The 24644-nt window shown below is 35.7% G+C and overlaps 1 protein-coding gene and 1 pseudogene across 1 annotated transcript in view; both read right to left on the bottom strand.

The window, feature by feature from the left end:
* The window catches only part of SMCHD1 (structural maintenance of chromosomes flexible hinge domain containing 1), a 129076-nt gene that overhangs the window by 25142 nt on the left and 79290 nt on the right, over positions 1-24644 (bottom strand). Inside the window, exons 30-42 of the mRNA XM_065889575.1 lie at positions 23994-24119; positions 21766-21845; positions 21374-21531; positions 19156-19271; positions 18045-18109; positions 12830-12917; positions 12073-12204; positions 11027-11176; positions 4481-4607; positions 4192-4311; positions 3127-3212; positions 2378-2500; positions 506-696 (exon numbers count right to left, since the gene is read on the bottom strand). Coding sequence (XP_065745647.1) covers positions 506-696; positions 2378-2500; positions 3127-3212; positions 4192-4311; positions 4481-4607; positions 11027-11176; positions 12073-12204; positions 12830-12917; positions 18045-18109; positions 19156-19271; positions 21374-21531; positions 21766-21845; positions 23994-24119 — 1562 coding nt within the window. The remainder of the gene's footprint in view (positions 1-505; positions 697-2377; positions 2501-3126; positions 3213-4191; positions 4312-4480; positions 4608-11026; positions 11177-12072; positions 12205-12829; positions 12918-18044; positions 18110-19155; positions 19272-21373; positions 21532-21765; positions 21846-23993; positions 24120-24644) is intronic.
* Positions 7503-7826, bottom strand: LOC136133307 (essential MCU regulator, mitochondrial pseudogene; annotated as a pseudogene).

The raw sequence follows: 24644 nt of genomic DNA, 5'->3' as shown, positions 1-24644 counted from the left end.
ATCCTTAAAAAAAAAAGGTGTAACATCCTAAGTAGATGGTCTCTTATATTTCAACTTAGCTAATGGCAGTTCCAATAGAGAAACCTTCTCTACCTAAATGATGGCTGCTTATTTTCACACGACATAAATAGGACAAAAGACATGTATCTATACTCTTACTCCAAATAAAGGTGTTCCATATTCTGTTAAGAATAATGACATCTTACCATCCTTCCTGTTGCAAAGGCCAAAAATTCGCTTTGGGTTTGTGTGTTTGTATGTGTATCTCTCATACATACAAATAACATTTAATTGGCAAATTAAACTTGGCCAGCATATATGATCAAATACACTGCAATACTGATCTTAACGAAGATCATATTTGTGATGAAGACAAAAATAATGCACATATGCTGAGTCACTTCTCTGTTTAAGCATCTTTTAGAGAAATTTTAAAATTCGGTGATTTGATAAAAAATAGAAAAGAAATTTCTGAAAAAAATCATTACTTTCACTTTTTTCTAACCTTTTCCAATCTGGAAGAGTCTTCTTATAAATAGAATCAAGGGGCAACACCTGCTGACGACCTTGGGTTTCGTCATAGATACGACGTGCAGCATCAGTGGTCAGGGTGACCACACAGTCCATGTCACTTGCCAGATGCCAAGAAATAACCATTGCGGCTCTATCATCTTCAATTTGTGCCAGGTGCGCAATCTATAACCCATTTTAAAAATCACGTAATAAAGTTTTAAATATATATAAATTTGACATTAAATATTTTAAAAGCCCAAGTCTAAAGCAAAAACACTTTTTTTGAAACACTCACATAAATTAACAAAAAAATCTCAAACTGTAAAAGCTTACTGGCTTAAACATATTAAACTGTCTCTTCTGCTATTAAATTTAAAAAAACTGTTCCACAGATTAAACTACAGTAAATTTTGCAAGTAACCAACTAAAAATATTTGGAATATTATCAGCTAGGTGATGTATTTTTTCCCCACATTTAATATCTCTACTATTGGGGTGTGTCAACTGATAAAGTAATCATAAAATACACTTAAACCTAAATATAGTTATATACTATACCCTTCTAAGTAGATCTTTTACTCAGATGACTTTTCAGAAAACAAATCTAATCATCACAGATAAGAATCATTTCTTCTGCTTATATAAACACTTTAGAGCTTAGAATTAACAGTCACTCTCCTATTTACAAATACAGTTGACCCTTGAACAACGTGGAGGTTAGGGCCACTGACCCTCCAAGCAGTCGAAAATCTGCATATAACTTCACAGTCGGTCCTCCATACCCACAGTTTCACATCCGAGGATTCAACCGTTAGGCAGTACTGTAGTCGGTATTCAATTAAAAAAAAAAAGCTGGGGCTTCCCTGGTGGCGCAGTGGTTGAGAGTCCGCCTGCCGATGCAGGGGACACGGGTTCGTGCCCCGGTCTGGGAAGATCCCACATGCCGCGGAGCGGCTGGGCCCGTGAGCCATGGCCGCTGAGCCTGCGCGTCCGGAGCCTGTGCTCCGCAACGGGAGAGGCCACAACAGTGAGAGGCCCGCGTAACGCATAAAAAAAAAAAAAAAAAAAAAAAAAAGCTGTGTATAAGTGGACCCTCACAGTACAAACCCATGTTGTTTAAGGGTCAACTGTATAGCAAGTCCATCAGTATCCATAGGGGACTGGTTCCAGGAACCCCCTCAGATACTAAAATCTGTGGATACTTAAACCCTTTATATAAAATGTCATAGTATCTGCATATACCATCTTGTACACTTTAAATAATTCCTAAATTACTTATAATACCTAATACAATGTAAACATTATGTAAATAGTTGCCAACATATGACAAACTCAAGTTTTAGTTTTTGGAACTTTCTGGAATTTTTCCCCAAATATTTTCCATCTGCAGTTGGTTGAATCTGAGGATGCAGAACCTGTGGATACAGAGGACCCACTGTATTTTAGTCACAAGCTTGCTCAAAGTCCAACAAGGTTGAAATTTTGTGGCAGACTTCTAAACCTCATTTATTGCACTGATATGGTCACATCTACCCTTTATTCTTACCTGATCTGGTAGCAAAAACCTGCCCTAGCAATGAGAACATCACAATGTCTACTCTTGTACAGTAGTCCCCCCTTATCTGTGGTTCCTCTTTCCCCACAGTCAATGGCAGTCTGAAAATATTAAATGAAAATTTCAGAAATAAACAATTCATAGGTTTTAAACTGCATACCATCTCAGTAGTGTGATGAAATCCCACTCTATCCTGCCTGGGATCCCCAAATATCGATATCGTCATGGCTCCATGATCTAGGATCACCCAAAGCAGATAGAAAACAAGATAATAAAATGTAATGCCTCTTAAAAGGCTTAAACACAAACCTTTCCTAAAACGTCTCCACTGCCTTTAGTATAGTTTGGAAGAGTACATGATCTTCTGGGTTTTTTCTTTAGTTCTTCCTGTTCTGATATCTTTTTCTTCAAAAGTGCTTCAATGTGTGGCATCTGTAATTTAAAAAGAAAAATTAACTGCAAGGCCAATTACAGTTACTCGTGTACCAGGCAGAGAAAATAGCAGAGAAAAACCAACAATTTAGACAACTCGAGAACATAGTTACAACTCAAGAACATAAAAGTTACTAAACAGCTAGCTATTCCTTTCTTATAAGAATATGATCATAGTAATGTGAAGAGTCAACCTCACTGATTCTTTTTTTTCTTAGTTAAGAAATACATAACGTATAATAGGACTTATGAGTTATACACATAAAGAATGTAAGCTTTAAAAAAATCTATTGTCTTTTGTTACTTTCATTTTCTTTGCCACCACATATACTGATTATCACTTAGGTCTCTTCAATGCAAGTTCTCAAGTTGGTGTATTATTAATTTAATTTACTGGTGTCATTAGATTAGAAACACAAACTGCAATTTCTTTGAAAAGAGCACTCCGTCATTGTTAGCCCATTTTAATGTCTAGTAAGTGACTAGATTATAATCCACATATGGCTTAGTACGCCAAAACAACAGTGTACATAACATTCCTAATAAAATATGACTGGTAAAAAAAAAAAAAATTACAGGTTAGAATTTAAAAAGAAAAAACTTTCACATATACTTGGAAACTGTACCTGTTGTGTTGTAGGAATGTCAATATTGTGTGTTTTTAGTTCATTTCGCAACTGGGCCTCTTTTAATTTTGCTTCTTCAACTTGGCCTAAAATTAAAAACAAACAAACAAAAACTATCAATTTGTGATAGCCCCCAAAATACAGTTTTTGAAGAATGTTTTCAATCCCTTGTTTTTTTCCTTTTAATGACTGATGCTAAAATGAAAAATGAAGAGTATTATAGAAATTTTAAATTAAACTAAAATCTAAAATTAAAGTTCATTTCTTATACACAAAAATAAAAAACAAAATTAATGCAGCTAAGGGAGGTAGTATGATATGTTGCACACCACAAGTAATCTTGGAAAAGCTATTTAATTCTAATCCACATGACTATACATAATTTATACATAATTGCATAAGGTTATTCTAAGAAACAAATAGGACTTTTAAAAAACAAATTTTCAGTGCTACAAATTGTGTATTATTTCATTACTCTTAGTTCCTATTATCCTCTAAATATCCTTAACCTGTGAAAAAATCCGACAAATAGAGCACAACTCAGCAAATGCCTTGTCTTAAACAGTATACAAACATTATTAAAAACTGTAGCAAATGTTCCATGTATTTATTAAAAAATAAATTACATATTTCTCTGCTGCAGATATATTTTTTGCTGCAGATATTTTTAAATTGAACTACACACAGTCGCATGGCTCAAACTAAAACTTAAATTACATATCACTCTTTCACTGATATTGTCATCCAATGTCTTTTGCCAAATGCTAGAGCTAGATATAAACCTTATTACTGTTATGTCAAAACCTTTAAATTTATATAGATTCAGATTTCTAGTAAAAGTTTCAAATTTTTGTAGGTAAACAAGATATACACTTATTTAACATGCAGGAATACTTCACCTTAAGAAGATCGAATGATGAGTAATATTAACCATCACTACCACCTTTCTGCCGTGTCCTGCAGTTTACTTCTAAGTTCAGAAAATTAGACAATGTTTGTGTCTCATGGCCTCAACCTTCTACCTCACCATTCCCCAAAGCATCATTTGAACACAAAATGACTTACACTTCATCTCATCAAGAAGCTGTTTGCTGGCATCAAATAAACTTCTATACATTATAATAGACTTAGATAATTGGTCCTTTTCTTTTGTAAGTGCTGCCATTTGTTGTTGCTTCTTAACATCTAAGAAAAAATATTCAGACAATTTATTTCAATTTTTAAATTGTGACTTTTCCGAAATGTCATAACATGATTAGATAACTAGTAAGCACCATGTTAATGGAGAGCAAAACAAAGTTATATAAAGTACCACAAACGTACGAGTTTATCCTCTATTTTCCTAGAAACTTACCATTGTAAAACATAAATGGTAGGATATATGATTCTAATGTTCTTGATAAACCTGGTAGCTGAGGCTCAAACACAATAAAATACTCAGTGCTATCCCTTCCAGGACTATTTTCTGCCAGAACTAGACTCTGTATAAGGAAAAAAACAGTAAGGAAAAACGAGATTTAAAAAGCTATTTGTAAATGTATAAATGTTATATATCTCATTGTACTCTGTTTTCAAGTAAGTGGTAAATTTTAAAGGCAAAAGGCAAAATTGACTGACCTGTGAGATTCATTAAGCATTCATTAAAACATCAGCAGCACCATCCAAGACACAGAACTCTCTACCTTTTGTTATTGGTTTGAAAGTCAAATTATCTTATCAATAAATAGTTTATGCAAAAATTATATACAATGGAAAACTATAAGAAAAAGTTATCTTTCCAGGCCAGAAATATCAATGGCCACTTATATCCTGACTAGAAATATCTTCCTGATTCCAACCTCTAAGTTCAAGCAGTGTGAAACAGCTGACGGTATGAGTTATAAAAATAATCACAAAGAAATGCACAAAGCCCAATGCTGAGTTTAAGTTACAGCTGTTACCATGGAAGTAGACCCACCAGTCCCAGGTGACCAAACAAAAGGTCCTGAAAAGCTCTAAAGATTTGTCTTTTGTCTTTTTTAATGTATTTTTCTTCATTAATGAGCGCGCGCGCACACACACACACACACACACACACACACACACACACACACTTCTGATATACTTTGAGACCATAACATATAACTAGTAAATAATGCAATATATTTATATCCTAAATAACTTTTTCAGTCTTACAAGGAAACAATAGGTACTTGTTTTGTTTTTTTTAGACCACAATAAAATTCAGATATAAAATTTTAAAAACTCTAAATTGATAAAACACTGTAAAACAATCCACGAAATAATAAAATTATAAGTCCATCATTAAACCAACCCGCAATCCCACCACTTAGTTTCTGAAAGCTGTTTTCAATGTGTTTACATGAATATAAACACAAAAATAAAACTGTTTGCACTTCAAAAATAACATACTTTATACTGTAGCAATTTGCTTTCAGCACTCATTTTAATCTGTCAATCAGTTCAAGTGAATGTTTAAATACCAATTTTTTACATTTGTGCATAATATAGATACAATACACTATAATATCCTTTCACTGGGTGATAAATATTTCATTTAAAAATTTTTAGCTATTATTTATAATACAGCAAAGAAAGTAGCTTTCAGTACTTCTTGGTGTATTCTCCAGAATAGAGAAATATAATGACTTTTTCCCCCATAAATTTTTGGGGTTTTTTTTGCGGTACGCGGGCCTCTCACTGCTGTGGCCTCTCCCGTTGCAGAGCACAGGCTCTGGATGCACAGGCTCAGCGGCCATGGCTCACGGGCCCAGCCGCTCTGTGGCATGTGGGATCCTCCCGGACCGGGGCACAAACCCATGTCCCCTGCATCGGCAGGTGGACTCTCAACCACTGCGCCACCAGGGAAGCCCTCCCCCATAAATTTATCTATCTATCTATGGCTGTGTTGGTTCTTCATTGCTGTGTATGGATTTTCTCTAGTTGAAGTGAGTGGGGACTACTCTTCTTTGCGGTGCGTGGGCTTCTCACCGCGGTGGCTTCTCTTGTTGCAGAGCATGGGCTCTAGGCGCGTGGGCTTCAGTAGTTGTGGCACACGTGCTCAGTAGTTGTGGCTCCTGGGGCTCTAGAGTGCAGGCTCAGTAGCTGTGGTGCACGGGCTTAGTTGCTCGGCAGCATGTGGGATCTTCCCAGACCAGGGATCGAACCTGTGTCCCCTGCATTGGCAGGTGGATTCTTAACTACTGAACCACCAGGGAAGTCCCTATAGTGACTTATTAAAAGTTTATTTTAATAGGTAGTATCAAATTTCCCTTCAAAAAGGTTCCATCAATTTATCCTCTCACCATCAGTGTATAAGAATATCCAGTTCCCCTGATGCCTGGCCAACACTATTTTTTGTTTGTTGTTGTTTTTAACATTGGAGTATAATTGCTTTACAATGGTGTGTTAGTTTCTGCTGTATAACAAAGTGAATCAACTATACATAAAGATATATCCCCATATCTCCTCCCTCTTGCGTTTCCCTCCCACCCTCCCTATCCCACCCCTCTAGGTGGTCACAAAGCACCGAGCTGATCTCCCTGTGCTATGCGGCCGCTTCCCACTGGCTATCTGTTTTACATTTGGTAGTGTATATATGTCCATGCCACTCTCTCACTTTGTCCCAGCTTACCCTTCCCCCTCCCCGTATCCTCAAGTCTATTCTCTAGTAGGTCTGTGTCTTTATTCCCGTCTTGCCCCTAGGTTCTTCATGACCATTTTTTTTTTTTTAGAGTCCATATATATGTGTTAGCATACGGTATTTGGTTTTCTCTTGCCCTTTATTATTTTTTCATCTAAGGAATCCAAGTTTTGAAAGAATTCTAAAAAGTGGTATTTCTCAAGGAGTTTTAAACAATCAAAGCTTCTTCTGATTGCGTGGGATAACTAGCCAGTGTTACTCAGCACAAAAGCTGAGCCTTTAGTTAGCCTGTGCAGCCGCTGGGCTTTTGTAAATAAGGAAGATTGGTCCCAGGTCCCCATGATTACCTTGTGGATCCATAGGGGCCTGGAGGCCCTGCGTTGTAAATCAAAGACCTATTTGTTCAGCTGATAGAGATAGGACAGCAGGGTGAAGAAACTGCAACTAGAGCCTACTTGTATTGAGAAAGTTCAGCCATCACTCAGTCATACAGAGCTGATGTTTATTATGTTTATTCACAATTTGATTATGCTCAGTGGATAGCACATCTCCAGGAACCTCCCGGAGCCTGGGGATCTGAGCTATGGTCACAGATCATGCAGGAGGCTTCACTGGGGTTGGGAGGCTGAGGGTTTTCCCTGGGCCCATCTGCTGATAGGGAAGGAGGAGAGGCTGCGAGCATCACCATTTCTTAAGTTAGGGCTTTCTCCTTTCTATACTTCTCCACGCCCTATTAGTCGTCGTCATCATCATCCTCTGGAACAAAAAGATCATGCTCCTCAACTAGAGCAGCAAAGTTCTTGCTAATTAGCGTCCCGACATAGAGAAAGGGGATCACAATGGAGAACACCCGGAGAAGGCCGAGGGACATTTTCACCGGTTTGGGCAAAATGGCGCCGCTGCGAGTAACGATGACTGACCTCGATGGTACCAGACTCCGAACTAAGCCGTCCCGTCCGGCGGAGACATCGCCACCTTTCCCCAGGCTCAGCCCGCTCCGGAAAGCCCCAGATCCGACGGGTGCCAGCGCCAGCCAGCGACCCGCTCCGGACGCCATCTCCCAGCTCCCCCCCTCGTCTGGGCACCTGCACCCCACCACCCGGCCCCCGTGCCGCCCTCGGGAAGCCAACATTTACTATTAATCAAGTACTTCTTTCTTCTAAAACAATGTATTAAAAACAACCAGTCATTATTGTTTTAACTAGCATTTCCCTGATTATACTGAGGTCATGCTTCCTGTTTATTAGTCATTTATACCTTCTCTTCCACTAACTACCTGCTTCTGTTCTTTGGTCATTTATTTTTCTACTAGATTGTCTTTTTTCTCATTGATTTGCAGGAAGTTCTTTAGGATGTTTTAAAAATATGTTCAATATACTGTACTATTATATGGTTATACCAATATGTTAATATTATTAATCCTCTATTTATATATATAGTTAAATATAAAATCTTTTCCTTTATGTCCTGTTTAAGGAGGCCTTTCCTATCTCAAAGTTTTATAGCTTGTAATCTGTGATGTACAGTTTACCAAGATACATGGAATAACAGAACTGAAGAGAACTGAGGAGTCCAAAACTGCATCCATACACAAATGGCAATTTGGAATATGAGAAAAGGATAAATATATAGCAGAATAAAACTCAGACACCGCTTTCAGAAATTCCCAGATCAAGTAGGCAAATAATATAAAGAATTTGAATAACACAATTAACAAACTTGAATAATCATAAATTTAGATTAAAACTTTAAAGAAAGCAGTACAAGTTCTTTTTTAAGCCAACAGGGAACATTTACAAATGATTGTGTTTTATACCAGTGTTTCCCAAACATCCCTAATGATAAGAATCACCTGCAGAAACCAGATTCCTCAGCCCTGCCCCAAACCTACTTAATTAATATATGGGTCAGGAGCCAAGTAGGAACTGAGAGATTTCTGCTTATTCAGTGAGATATTAGGAACCTCTAGTGGAAATTCATATGCATGACATGAAGCTGTGATTCCATATGCAGCTGTGGGGCAAGCCTCAGAAATGTGTACAGCAGGGTAAGTAATTTCAAATGCCCATGGCGGAGCCAAGGAAATAGGACAGAGGTAACCAGGATATAGGTAGTGGACTACGTGTGTTCTTCCAATACAAACCGACTCTGCATGTTCAACATGTCTTCCCCACCCTTCTTTGTTTTTCAACCTGTGGTTTTCATTACCTAATTTTTGTTAGGGTACAAGAAAATTTCACTTTACCATCCACTATAAAAATAAGAGAACAAGTGTAAATATAAGTAGCAACTGACACTTGCTCTCAATGTCAAGAGATGAAAAGAAGTATCATGGTTGCAGCTGACTGGAAAATCCTGCTGCTTGGCCCCATACTGCCAAGTCTTTAGAATTCTCCGAATAAATCAGGAATGCAAATCTCTTTGTGAAAACTCCAGAATTTTTTAAATGTTGAGAACTAATTAAAATGGAAATGCTGTAATGTTCGGTGACTGCCAGACCAACCAACAAGTTGAACTTTAGACCAGGTACAAGCTGGCAGTCTCCCCAACTGTAAGCCTAATATTGCTAAAACAATGTGATTTTAGCCCTGGATTAGATAAAAAGATAAACACCACCACCAACAAAAAAATACAGAAAAGGTGAAATTTCGTATTTAATGGTACAGAAAGAATTATTCAATAAACAATACCCAAAAATTTAGTTAATAAATTTTTAAAAAAGATAAAAATAAAATCAAGACCAATAAAAAAATTAAAGGCCTAAGAATACAAGAGCTATCACTGTGAATACAACCCTTCCTCCTGCCCTAATATAAACAAAGCTAAAATCTAAAGACAAACTCAGGACAAACTCAGGAAAAAGCTACCTATACACAAAAGAGCATTAACATCTTTAATATAAAATTAAGAAGAAAATGAATCTCCCAGAAGAAAAAGAGTTAAGGGATATAAAGCAATTATACTCCAATAAAAATGTTAAAAAAAAAAAAGTTAAGGGACAATCCTACAAAGGTCAAAACCATGAAAAATGTTCAAACCTTCCTAGTAACAAAGAAAATACTTAACAATAGGAAGAGTGGTTGAATTTTAAAAACCATTCTATTCAGGATTGGTAATATGAGAATGTACACGTATTTCTGGTGGGAATATAAACTGAAAGGCAATTGGCAATAACTACCAAAAGGCTAAAAATGTACACTCCCTATCTCCAATTCTATTTCTAGCAATTTCTTAAGGAAACAGATTTGTGCAAAGGATATACATAGAAGAAAGCTGATGGAAGCACTGTTGATAAAACTTTGCAAAGAAACTAAATTTTCACTTAGGATTGATCAAATAAATTATGATCATCAATACAATGATGTAGGTTTATACTTGCTGGTAAAGAAATGTATCAGGGATGTGTTAAATGAGAAAAGATTTTCGGGCTTCCCTGGTGGTGCAGTGGTTGAGAGTCCGCCTGCCGATGCAGGGGACACAGGTCCGTGCCCCGGTCCGGGAGGATCCCACATGCCGCGGAGCGTCTGGGCCCGTGAGCCACGGCCGCTGAGCCTGTGCTCCACAACGGGAGAGGCCACAACAGTGAGAGGCCCATGTACCGAAAATAAATAAATAAATAAATAAGATTTTCATGAAAGCAGAGTTCTATTATGTTAATGAAATTTTATACCCTCCTCCATGTCTATATAAATCATACTCACAGAACACATCCATGCAGTGTCAGTGTATACACAGAAAAGTGTGGAAGGTTATACACTGACTTGCTAATCATCAATATCTCTGAAGGGTGATGATATAGTGATTATTTTTGATGTTCTTGCACTGTGTATTTTTTATAGAAGTAAAACTATTTCCATTTTGGGAAAAAAATGAATAACAAAGGTTAGCTGGTTTTACTAAACTTTCCTAGATATATGTACATTTTACCTGGGCTATGTTTGATTCTATTTCTAGCCACAGAATGGTAGCTTTTCAATGAAACATGAACATCAAATTGTCACTGAAGTTAAAATCACTCCAGTTACAGAAAACAGTCATCCACAGGGGAAAAGAGGGTCTTTCTAATAGTAACAATGATCATGGGTTCACTGTGTAATAGCTTAGAGCAAAATCTCAAAATATTTTAGCTGACTTTCCAATTTAATGTTATAATTAGAACATCTTCATAGCTATACATACAAAAGAACAGGTATTGTAATACTGTGGTTTAAAACATTAAATATGGAAACCTTATCTACCGGAAGACAAAAATATTACCGTGATTTCAGCTGAACCTTTCACAAAGGGAAATTCAAGTGTTCTAACTTTCCCAATAAAGAGTGGGGTGTCATCTTCCTCATTAGAGCCTTTGATGGTAGCCGTTACAGTGCCAACCGAATCAATTCCAGTATGATTGTTGTAGTCATCCTTAAAGCAAATAACAAAAAGTAACTAATTAGAAGAGGTAGAAAAAGATTAAACCCAGAGAAGGGCATGGGCAAATCAGAAATATGACCTATTTATAAAGCCCCAAATATTAAATCATTCTGATCCTTCTTACTCCAAACACAAAATTCAGTTCTCAGAGTAAGTGCTCCACAGGCAGGAAATAATCCCAGAAACCATAAAAGAACCATCTAATACAATAGCTCCCATCTAATACAGTGGCTCCCAACTCTATTAAAAGGACTCCCATTTAAAAATTAGCTATGTACTATACCTTCAGCATCTGTATGTGATCTAGGGAAGACCAGTTTAAGAACGACTCATGTGTCTAAAACAAGAAAATACACTGAAGGAGTTAAGTACTCTATCAGCCAAACTTTTCATAAAAATGAAGGGCCACTAGTGTGTCTTACATGTTTTTGTTAATATTCTTAGCAGCACTATTGCTGCTTACCCTCTGGGTAACTGGAAGCTTTGAGGAGCTCATTATGATCAGCCATGAGAGCAGATCTCTTCAAAATAAATACTTTACTTCCTGCCCCTCAGTGAAACGGACACTGAAGAATCAACTTACTTCACACATTCATAATGCATACATAAAATAGTGGATTAAAGATATATTAGGAAAGGTAGGCAGATTTCTGCATTTTTGAGTAATTTCTACTTAGTATATCTGGATTTTATGTATAATGTTAAACATTCTCTATTTGTATTCAAGTATAAAGACATTGATAAGTATTTCATTCATCTGCACAAAGTTTTCCTATAAACTTAAACTGAATAATCCAGATATGATTCTATAATAACTATCTTGCACCCTAAAACTAGGAATAATTTTTCTTGTTACCCTTTGTAATTTGGAAGTAAATAAACATTACCGTGATACGAAGATATAAATCTTTGACCAAGGTCCTACTGGCAACTGAGCGAACATTTGAAACAGCTGGTGTAGCAGGCTGAATTTCAGGAACTAACTTCACAGGTTGATTAGGTAGAACATCCACTATAATCTAACAAAAGAAGCATTCTGATTAACAATACATTAATGGCTTAGTATTAAAGATGAAGAGAAGAAATAGAGAGCATATACTAAATGAAATGAAATATTACCTTCTAAAATGTATTTCCATTAAATTCTTAAAACTAATCAACTTGTAAAAATTGAGGATAAAAGGCATATCAGATTAATTTTTGAATGTTTACCATCTAAAAACAAATTTAGAAACACTTAAAACATATGTAATTTTAAAAAGTTTAGTGCAGTAACAATAATGAAGATAATGTATGTTAAACTACCTTAAACTTCATTATCTAGAATCCTAGTACCTGAAATGTTATTAACTGAAACATTTTCATGTACAATTGATAGGAGCAACCTTACCATGATATAGATTAAAATGTTTACTAACTGAGTCCTCGATATAAAGAGGGATGGAAAAGTAACTTCTGCATCCGGTCAAATTTAATCAACATAATTTAAGTATGTACTATGCTAAAATTCCTGAAGATGGCATTATTTATACCTTTCAACCAATAATTAACCCACTTGTAAACAAAACAACACACTCCTCAACGAAGCAAGAAAATGTGAAGCTAACTAAAGCTAACTGCCATGCATAAAAAGAATAAACAAACCTGCTCACTGTTAAGGATATTTGCTTTATCCATCATAAAACCAAACTGGATACAATATGGCCCCACTTTGTTAGGAATTGCTTTATCCCTAAGTTAAAAAGAAAGAGACAAGATCACTGAAACCTTTTAAATAAAAGGGGAAGAAATTCAAAACATTAACATTTCTTTTCCTTCCACAAAAAGTAAATGAGTAAGAGGAGAGTTACTATTACTACATTCACCTTCATTCACCAAATATTTCCTGCAATATCAGGCTTAATTCCAGATCCCTCTTACCTGGACATTCCATCACAAAACATCTAGAACACAAACTCTGGGTGTGGCAAAAAATGAAAGAATAGGAATACAAAGTTGACAAAGTAAACACAAAAAATGCTGAATTATATATCAACTGAATTTTGCTTCATTTCTACTCAGTTTTATATTGTGAATTTCCTACTCAGTTTTATATTGTGAATTTATAGATTATCCAGCTGATCTTTTTTTTTTTTTTTTTGCGGTACATGGGCCTCTCACTCTTGTGGCCTCTCCCGCCGCAGAGCACAGGCTCCGGACGTGCAGGCCCAGCGGCCATGGCTCACGGGCCCAGCTGCTCCGCGGCACGTGGGATCCTCCCGGACCGGGGCACAAACCCGTGTCCCCTGCACCGGCAGGCAGACTCTCAACCACTACGCCACCAGGGAAGCCCCCAGCTGATCTTTTTATGTTGCTTTGTTTTCCATTTATATATTCTAAATATATAACTATATATATAGAATATATTTATTGTGATTTAATTATCAATAAAGAGCTCAGTACCTAGTAAGAGGTAGACTTACTAGACTATTTTGGTCACAAACACAATGAATATATAAACGACAGTCTATGGTATACCTTGTCTGATACGTGCAATGTGGTTCATGACCTCTAAGTTGGCTCTGCCATGTCATTCATATTCTCAAAATATTGGCATAATGTAGTAAACAAAGGCTGTGAACACACATCTGAATTGAAATTCTGCACTATAACATACACACAACCTTGGAGAAAATTATGTAACCTTTCTCTAGGTTGTGTTTTTCTCTGAGGATAATTCCTAATAGAGTTCCAGTAAGAATGAAACAAGACTTCTGCTCCCAAATGGCAGACCAACACTTCTGGATGAAGGTAACCATATTAAAAAAGACATCTGCTTGAAAATGTTTAAGGGATAATAAGCAAAAGTGAAAAAAGTGACTCAGCAGGATACAAGAGAGCACGGAGACCCTGGGAAGTCAGTTTCATATTTAAGGTTGCTTGACTCCTGGGAGAATATCCTAGGAGTAGAGGTGGACCTAAGGCAGACAGTCTCCCAAGGGAAAAGCAACTGAGCTTAGAATTATCTCAATCTCTGAAAATGGACCAAAATGATAACAGACTGCTAGTGTCTATCCCAGACAACAGACAGAAGCAAATGTAAACTCCATCTAGAGAAAGAGAGTATCTTAGACTTCAAATTATTTCTATAAATATGCATAAATAAAAAGTATGGTAAAATAAAATAAATAGATACATGAAGAGGCAAGAGAATCAGAATGAAAGCCAACAGAAACAAGAGACAATCAAAACAGACCAAAACAAACTACAGACAGATTTCAATAAACTGATTACTGCTCAAGGTAATAAAAGACAAGACTGAAAATTCCAGCAGAGAACTGGACCTTTAAAAAAAAACTAAAAATACCAAACAGAAATTGATAATTCAAAGATGAATTTAATAGCAATTAGATACCACTGAACAGAGAGAGATTAGTTAATTGAAGGTAGCTGAGAAGAAAGTATCTAGAATGAAGAAAGACAAAAATATGGCAAATAGAGAAAAGAGGTTGAGAGAGAATACTATAAGGACTAAGTGCATGTAAATAAGAGTGTAAGGAGGAGAAGAGGGAAAGAATGAGGCAGAAGCAGTATCTGATGAAATAATGGCTGACAATTTAAAAAAACTGAACAAAGACCACAAAATCAAAGTCTATGAAAACCAAACAGGATAACTTTAAAAAAATCCAAACATAGGCACATCACAGTAAAACTGCTGAAAACAAAATTCAAAGCAACCAAAAAGGAGGGTAAATGATAACTTTTCAAAAACAGTTAAGACTGATCGTTAACTTCTAAACAGAAATGATGGGACAGTGAAGGATGGCTTGAAAGTACTGCAAGAAAGAAACGGCCAACCTAGAAAATCATGTCCAGAAAAATAGCTTTCAAGCATGAAGATGGAATATATTTTTAGGTAAAAATTAGATGATTTGTCACCAGCAGCTGTGCACTCGAAAATATTAAAGGAACTTCCTCAGATGAAAAATGATCCCAGATGGAAGCCCTGAGTTGAAGATTAACAGAAAGGATAAATGAATTAAAGTCTAAATGAACACTGATTATATAAAATAATAATGCCATGAAAGATTTAATATACACAACAACAAAGGCATGTTAAGTTGGGAGAGAGAAAATGGAACTTAAGTGTTCTAAGATTCATGCACTGACCAAAAAGAGGGTACAAAATGTAAATTGCCATTTAGACACTGATATGTCAACTATGCATGTTGTAATCCCTAAATTAATTAATTTAAAAAATAAACAGAATCACTTAGAAAATTGTAAAAAATCGCATAACCACCAAGTTAATGAGGAAACGAAAATGAAAGTAAAAATAATAATTTTTTTTTAAAAAAGAAAGGAACAAAGAATAGTTGGATCAATAAAAAACAGTAAGATATAGACTCAAAAAGCAAGCATTGGATCGTTCTCAATGGTGAAAAACTGAAACCATTTCCAATAAGATCAGGAACAAGACAAGGTTGCCCACTCTCACCACTATTATTCAACATAGTTTAGGAAGTTTTAGCCACAGCAATCAGAGAAGAAAAAGAAATAAAAGGAATCCATATCAGAAAAGAAGAAGTAAAACTGTCACTATTTGCAGATGACATGATACTATACATAGAGAATCCTAAAGATGCTACCAGAGAACTACTAGAGCTAATCAATGAATTTGGTAAAGTAGCAGGATACAAAATTAATGCACAGAAATCTCTTGCATTCCTACACACTAATGATGAAAAATCTGAAAGAGAAATTAAGGAAATGATCTAGCTTAAGGAACTTTTTAAAAAGGGTTGTTTATAGATGTTGATTTCAATGTTATTTATAATAATGAAAATGGAAATAATCTAATTAGCCCAAAATATGTGAATAGGTAAGTAAATTATGCTGTATTTTCAAAATAAAATAATCTCTCTATAAAAAAAAAAAAAAAAGCAAGCATTGGACTTCCCTGGTGGTGTAGTGGTTAAGAATCCACCTGCCAATGCAGGGGACACGGGTTCAATCCTTGGTCCGGGAAGATCCCACGTGCCACAGAGCAACTAAACCTCTGTGCCACAACTACTGAGCCTGTGCTCTAGAGCCCATAAGCCACAACTACTGAGCCCGCGTGCCACAACTACTGAAGCCCACAGGCCTAGAGCCCATACTCCACAAGAGAAGTCACCACGATGAGAAGCCCACACCCCATGACGAAGAGTAGCCCCTGCAAGCCGCAACTAGAGAAAGCCTGCACACGGCAACAAAGACCCCCAAAAATAAATTAACTAATTTTAAAAAAAGGCAAGCATTTTTGAAATACGTAGTAGCTAAACTTTTTAATTAAAAATTATTATTATTATTTTTTGGCTGCATTGGGTCTTTGTTGCTGCACGCAGGCTTTATCAATAGAGAGAAAACTTAAAAGGAAACCAAAAACAAATTCTGCAGCTGAAAAGTACAGTAACTGAAGTGAAAATTTCACTACAGGTATTCAAAGGCAGATTTGAGAAGGTAGAATTAGCAAACTTGAAGATAAGACAGTGGAAATGAGAGTCTGAGGAACAGAAAGAAAAATGATTGAAGGAAAGTGAACAGAGCCTAAGGGACCTGAGATGCTATCAAGTGGACCAACATACACATTGTGGGAGTTCAAGGAGAAAAGAGGGAAAAGGGAGCAGAGACCATGTTTGAAGAATGACTGGAAACTTCCCTAGTTTGATGAAAGACATGAATATAAGTATCCAAGATGCTCAAGGAATTCCAAGTAAGATAAACTCAGAGACCCACACCAAGACACATTATTACAAACTTTCAAAGGACAAAGAAAAAGAGAATATTAAGAGCAGCAAGAGAAGAGCAAATCATTACATACAAGGGATCCTCAATAAGACGATGGGATTTCTCATCAGTAAGTTTGGAAGCCAGAGGCAGTGGGCCAATGTTTTCAAAGTGCTAAAAGAAAGAAACTGTCAACCAAGAATCCTACATCCAGCAACTGTTTCTCAAAAGTGAGGGAGAAATTAAGACATTCTCAGATAGGAATTCCCTGCAGTCCAGTGGTTAGGACTCTGCACCTCCACTGCAGGGGGCACGGGTTCAATCCCTGGTCAGGGAACTAATAAGATCCTGCATGCCACACAGTGCAGCGACATTCTCAGATAAACAAAAGCTAAGGGAGTTCATTACCACTACACCTGGCCTGGAAGAAATGTTCATGGGAGTCCTACAAGGTAAAATGAAAGAACAATAGACAGTAACTTGAAGCCACATGGAAAAATAAATACCTCAACAAAGGTAAATACACAGGTAATTGTAAATGCTGGTATTATTGTAACAATGATTTATATCTATACTTGTACCTTTTGCTTTCTATATGGCTTAATAAACTATACACTTAAAGAAATAAAGCAATTATTAGTCTAAAAGGAAAGAAACATTTTTAATAAATAAAAGAAACCTTAGACACCATGTCTCCAAAACCATTTTCAGATTTCAAAGTACAGGTCCAGACTAAAGAAGCGACACTCAAAGTCACATAGTTAAACAATAAAAACCTAGTTCAGCTTTTTTACTTCATAAGATCTTAAGTTTAGAATTACAGAAATGTCCTATATAATAAAATATAAAGTGCTCTGACAACAGAATTCTTCTGATGTTTTTGATGGTTTTGAAAACAAATATATCTATCACAACAATCTTTCCCCAAACCGTTTTACAAAGTTTGCAAACAAAATATTTTCTCAAAAAACTTCCTGACCAAAAATTAAGAAAATAACATTTTCTATTCAATCATAAATTATTTCTCCCTAGCTGAGCAGGCAAATGTTGCCAAGGCTGATTAACTTCATAACAAAATATGCATTAAAATATGAAACAATTTGAGAAATACCTGAAGTAGAAGCAGCCATCTTCCTTGTCATTATCCTTTATTTTATTACAACTAAATATTTCTGCCTAGAAGGAAAAGTAGGGAAGAAGGGGGAGAGGGAGAAATCACAAACATTAAACACAGTGTATTTACGATAAAAATTTCTTTTTCCTTTCACCAAGTGTGAACCCAGATCACATCTGGATTGATAAATACACACAAACACACCCTACATGTATGTATCTTTACCATGCATGTATGACACAAAAGTGAGATTAGTCACAATGGAAAGATATACCATTAATCATTAAAGGGCACAAAACAGATCTTAAAGGTGGTGACATAATTTTAAGGTAATAGCAGCTTGATGGGACTGATGGTATAAATTAAGGAAGCTAGTTTCCTAAACAGATGACTAAACTGAACCATAAATCCTGAAAGATGTCATTAAATCAGGACCCCTGATATGGCTTGGTTCAGTTTCCAATTTGATATTTATTTTAGATTGGCACTGTCTGGTATGGTAGCCAATAACTACATGTGACTACTGAGCACTTGAAATGTGACTGGTCCAAATTGAGGTGTTGTAAGCATAAAATACAAACCAAATTTCAAAGATTTGGAAAGATACAAGAATGTAAAATGTCATAATTAAATTTTAAAATATTGAGTTCATGGTGAAATGGTAACTTTTTGTATATTAGTTTAAAACTATATTAAAATTAATTTTACTTCTTTTTATTTTTTAATGTGGCTACTAGCAGAATTCAGAATTTGAGTATCACGTGTGGCTGGTATTATATTTCTATTGGACTGTACGGCTTTGGACTCTCAAACTGTTATCTCCACTCTACCCCCTTCTTTAATTTACTCTGTAGTCTATCAATCACATCTCCTTCTCTCACTTTCTGTATTATCTCTTAGTGATATTTAGTTTTTTGCCTTGTGCTACTGTTCTTTAGACTTAATTCTGAAACATACTGTGATGCATCTTTAAAAATCCTAAGTGATGGAATGGGTTACTTTCTAGTTCTCCAGGATATACACACTGCATTTTTATATTAAATTACATTTAATTTTATGTTAAATGTAAGAGCTACTTTTAATTTCTAAAATGCTTTCTATGACTCACATTTGCTGGTGGTCGGTTCCCACTGTTTGACAGTTTCCACATTTTCATGGAAATACGTGCTGGATTAATATTTTTAATGATACTGTCATCTTCAGAAATAACAGTAATCATAAAATCTGTAATGATGAACATTAAAAAATTATTTTCTTTCTAGTTCAATCAGTGGATTTGGCTAAATAACTGTATGTTTTAAAGCATACATCTTGTTTAAGTGTTAATAATAAAGTTCTAATGAAGAAATAAAACTATTCTTTAATTAGCCTTCCCCAACAATTTGTCTACAGAACTTAATCATAACAGGTAACTCTCCAGTGCTAAATCTCCCACAGAAATCTAAAAAATACATCTTTGCTATTAATAATCCTTTGTCTTATTTTCACAGTCTGCCAAGCAAGACCAAAAAGGTTAGACTGTGTTATTTGTAGCACAAGGAACTATATTCAATATCCTGTGATACTATTGGGCATATACCCTGAGAAAACCATAATTCAAAAAGAGACAGGTACCACAATGTTCATTGCAGCAGTATTTACAATAGCCAGGACATGGAAGCAACCCAAGTGTCCATCAACAGATGAATGGATAAAGAAGATGTGGCACACATATACAATGGAATATTACTCAGCCATAAAAAGAAACAGAATTGAGTTATTTGTAGTGAGGTAGATGGACCTAGAGTCTGTCATACAGAGTGAAGTAAGTCAGAAAAACAAATACTATATGCTAACACATATGTATGGAATCTAAAAAGAAGGAAAAAAATGGTTCTGATGAACCTAGGGGCAGGACAGGCATAAAGACACAGAGAATGAACTTGAGGACACGAGGAGGGGGAAGGGTAAGCTGGGATGAAGTGAGAGAGTAGCACTGACATATACACACTACCAAGTGTAAAACAGATAGCTAGTGGGAAGCAGCTGCATAGCACAGGGAGGTCAGCTCTGTGCTTTGTGACCACCTAGAGGGGTGGGATAGGGAGAGTGGGAGGGAAGCACAAGAGGGAGGGGATATGGGGATATATGTATACGTATAGCTGATTCACTTCGTTATACAGCAGAAACTAACACACCATTGTAAAGCAATTATACTCCAATAAAGACATTAAAAAAATACATCCTGTGATAAACCATCATGGAAAAGAACATGAAAAAGAATGTATTTATATGTATAACTGACTCACTCTGCTGTACAGCAGTAATTATCACAACATTGTAATTCAACTATACTTCAATAAAAAAATTTTTTTAAAAAAGGTTAGACTACAGATACTCAGCAATCTAGAATAGGCCAAATGGTTACAAATCTATATGCTTTATGTAGTCTGAGAATACAATGTTTACTTTCTTTTATGATTTTCAATAGCATACAGTAGCTAAACTATTATTACTTGTAATAGTTCCTTATATTTATCACCTGTAATATTCTCTTGTCACCTATTACAGTTTTTAATCACAGAAAATAGGTCTTATCTCCCCTAACAGATTTCAAAGGCTATAATTATTTAAAATTATTGTTACTATTTCAATCTAAATATTTCTGGTCTGCTTCTTTCACTGCTTGTAACTATGAACAGGAATTCATCCTCTCAAGAAAACCAAAGTCTTCAAGAAAATTACCTATACAAAGCAAATACAATTTCCTATTGACTTGGCTCCTGCCATATTACACTGAAATCACTTGCTTGACTGTCTCCTACATTAGACTGAACTCATTGAAAACTGTCTTGTTCATTACTGGAATTAGGAGTCTAGCATAGTGGATGGACATAGCAGATGTTCAGTAAATGTTTGTTGTTATGAAATATCTTTAATCATAAATTATGATGTGATGCATTTCCATCCAAATTAAGTTGAACAGTCCTGGTTCTGTCTGGTTTAACAGTGCAACGTATTTAGTAGAACATACCCCCACATTTTTGCCATTTAGCAGTTCATACTTCTTTTGCAGAATCTCACAATTCAGCGAATGAACAAACACAAACTGGTTATCTTAAGCTATCAGTTTATATATGAACTTTTAGTTCATTCTTGACCACTAAAGGAATGTAGGATATAGGGGAGAGGGAAGACATAGCTAAGTCAAATGTACTTTCTTATTTGAAAAGCCACAACATGCTTGCTTTTTTATCATGCTGAACACCCAGGATAAATAATTTATTCCATTAATGTAAGAAGCAAATTAATACTACAAATTTATTTTAAAACTGTGAATTACTCACCAGTGAAAATACCCCCTGCTAAAAAGGAAGCATCTTTGTCATATTTAACATTGAGACGAATGGGTTTTTCAGGGTCTGGAAGAATCATTAACTTAATTATAGGTCCTTCTATGGTATTCTTGTTATAAATGGCTTTAACCTGCATAATATGTTCTCCTCTAAAAAGAAAAAAGGGGAAGGAGGGAAGGGGATTCAAATTTCATTAGTTATAACTAAAAATTCTGAGACAATTTATACAAAGTTTAACTCATTTAGGAAGCCTCTCTACTCCTATTCCATTCCAACTCCTGACTATCACTAAATAGAAGGCTAGTTACTACTCTTAACTTAATCAAGTAATAACAAAAATCAATCTCTATAATACCAATAACTATCAAACTTTCAGTTCTTACCTAGGGGCATAAACACTGAACACTCCCAAATTAGCCCTGCCCCTTTCATCGGTTTTATGCTGTTGGTTTGAAGGAGTGAGCTAAAAACAAAACAAAACGGTTAATTAGAAAATTCTAGGAATCAAATTCTTTTCCTCTATTACTATTTAAAAAGCTACATTTGCACACAGTCTAAAATCTAAAATTGTCTAATTTGAACTAGTTGAAATGATATAATACGTAATCACATAATCCAAAGGATAATAATCACTCAAACTCAATTAAACTAGAATTTTGTGTATTTCAATTATTAAGTTGCAGAATTCAATGTTCAGTTTCAATAACGCTGATATATCAAGTGAAGTTTGGTCACACAAACACTGAAGGTATATTCCAAAACCGGGGGGTTGTGAGAGTCGGCGCAGGAAAAATAAACATAAATACACGTACATAATTTCAAGTCAAGGCATAATACCATGTCCATCGTTAGTTACTTCATCTTTCTCTTAATATTTACTCAGATGTGCTTCTTAAATCTTTGTTGCAATACTACTTTTGCATTGATAACCAAGCTTTTACTTTTAAGTGATTAAGAATCAGTGGCCACATTTCCTAATCATTGGTTAGAAGAGTCTTTTAGTCTTTTGCAGATGCTTCTCCAAAAAACTAGGATCATACTCTTATTACCAGTAGGAAATAATCACTATTTAACTCTCTTGGAAGCAAACATTAAGAACAAAAGTAAATGTGAAGACTGTAGAAGCAGGAAAATCAGAATCTCTCCTAAATCCTAATACCAAATTTCTGTTTAACAGAACCTGAAGATTAGGTAATTATGGTACATGCAGACAAAAAAAAAAAAACAAAAGCAATAGTTGGTGAGACAAAAGTGAGAAAGAGTAACTGAACTGCTAGAATAAAACCCTATATCTGTACCTGTCTCATTTACCCTCCAATCCATCTTCTCTCAACCTATCTCAAAGTCTTTCTTCCATCTGGGTCCTAAATCTTTGTTGCTAAGCCAGAGAAGTAAGTCTTCTATTTCAGGCTATATAGCAGCAATATTGTAGTCTTTTTTGACAGGCTAAGACCTCTGACCCTTTTCACTTTACTTTGAAAATAAGTTCATGTGGATCACAAGTCATTCTTGGCACTTTAACCTCCTGTATAGCTTTAATTTATTTATTTATTTTCGTTTATTGTCTTTTGGCCACCCACATGGCATGCAAGATCTTAGTTCACCAACAAGGGATTGAACCTGTGCCCCCTGCAGTGGAAGCATGTAGTCCCAACCACTGGACTGCCAGGGAATTCCCTCCTGTATAGCTTTTAAGATAAACTTGTTGAGTCCTACAAAATCCCCACTGGGATTCTTAATGAACTAATAGATTAATTTCAAGTGAACTGTGTATTTACATAATACCAACTTTTTGCATCCACTAAAATTATAAAATTCGTGGAGGGATACTCAAGCCTGGCTAAATATAACTCCAAGAACTCGCTTCTGTGTTGCCAGGCAACAACCTGGCTGGGACAAATGAATTCCCTTAAACCAACAGGAGAGACTTGTGAAAATATAACTTTGCAAGGGACTGGCAGCTTCTTCCCTTACCCCTTGCAGGAGGGCATAAACTTTGTGCCAGGCACCCAAAGTCCCCCCTACATCCTGGTTACGCCAATACTAATGTAAACACTTGGTACCTAATCTTGGACTCCCGGTATCCAAGCACTATGTCTGTGCCCAAACATTACGAGGCCATGTTCATGCTTGCCGAATTCCCTAGAACACAAGCCAGTATAGGTCTAACAGCTATGCCCAGGCCCTGGTAGCTCTCCAAAAGGTAGGTGGAGTACAGCTACTCGCATGACTCTTTTCCTTCACCCTTAGGGCTTGTAAGTTTCCCCAATAATACCATTTCATAACCCATACTGCAGGTCATTGTATCTGCCATCATTCACCTTTGTCAGCATTATGTATTCTTAATCTGAGATCCAAATATTATTAATATTGTGTAATAAACACTTAGACATAACTGCAGAATGTTGCTCCTTGTTACACTGTTTGCAAGATATAAACTATACTTCCTCAAACTATTAAAAATTTTTAGGTTACTTAAACTAAGCAATAATGAAGATTATATAAGACTATTTTTTTTAAAAAAAGAAATGTGACACCTAAAGACATAATCCTGAGGATGAAAGCCAGAATTTTAAGTAAGTGAAAATATTTAAGAATGTTTAAAACTTACCTTTAAATTGTTAGCTTTTATAAGGCTTATTTTAACCTGTGGCACAAGTGCTGGATTATCCCACTGATCACAAAGTTGAACAACGAGAGGATTCTGTAATTCTCTTCCGTTAATCACTGGAATGGACTAAAACAGATATAATAATTTTAAGAAGCACTAAAACATATATGCCAAACAATATGATTACTATTTAAGTGAAACAATCACTTAATGTATCTGTTTTATTCACAAATAGCTCCTTTCATCGATTAAAATAAACTTCTGAAATTCAATTATGTTGTCACAAATGATCCTCTTCTTATAGAAATGATTGAAAATTTGATAAACGGGAAAATATCATTTGACATTACTGGCTTCTAGAGCCAGTGAAGAATTCTAAAAATTACATATTAGAAGGACTTCCTTGGAAACAGAAGCTTATCTTAGGTTCTCATCTTTAGCACTGTCATCTACAGTTTAACTCCTCCATCAATTGTCAGCACTCTGCCAGTCTACACGAAGCAATAATGCACAGCTTTCCAGCTCTTGGTTAAACAGGACTAGTCACTGATAATCTACACTGTCTTGTTGGCTTAAGACGTTTCTTGCTTTTCCATTACTTCATGTAAGGCCTGTGTAACTCTGCGAATTTGTGTGCCAACCTATTAATAC

This window comes from Phocoena phocoena, chromosome 13, assembly GCF_963924675.1.
Source record: "Phocoena phocoena chromosome 13, mPhoPho1.1, whole genome shotgun sequence".
Lineage (NCBI taxonomy): Eukaryota > Metazoa > Chordata > Mammalia > Artiodactyla > Phocoenidae > Phocoena > Phocoena phocoena.
Note: the sequence above shows the minus strand (reverse complement) of the source record. Positions and strands in the feature narration are given on the sequence as shown.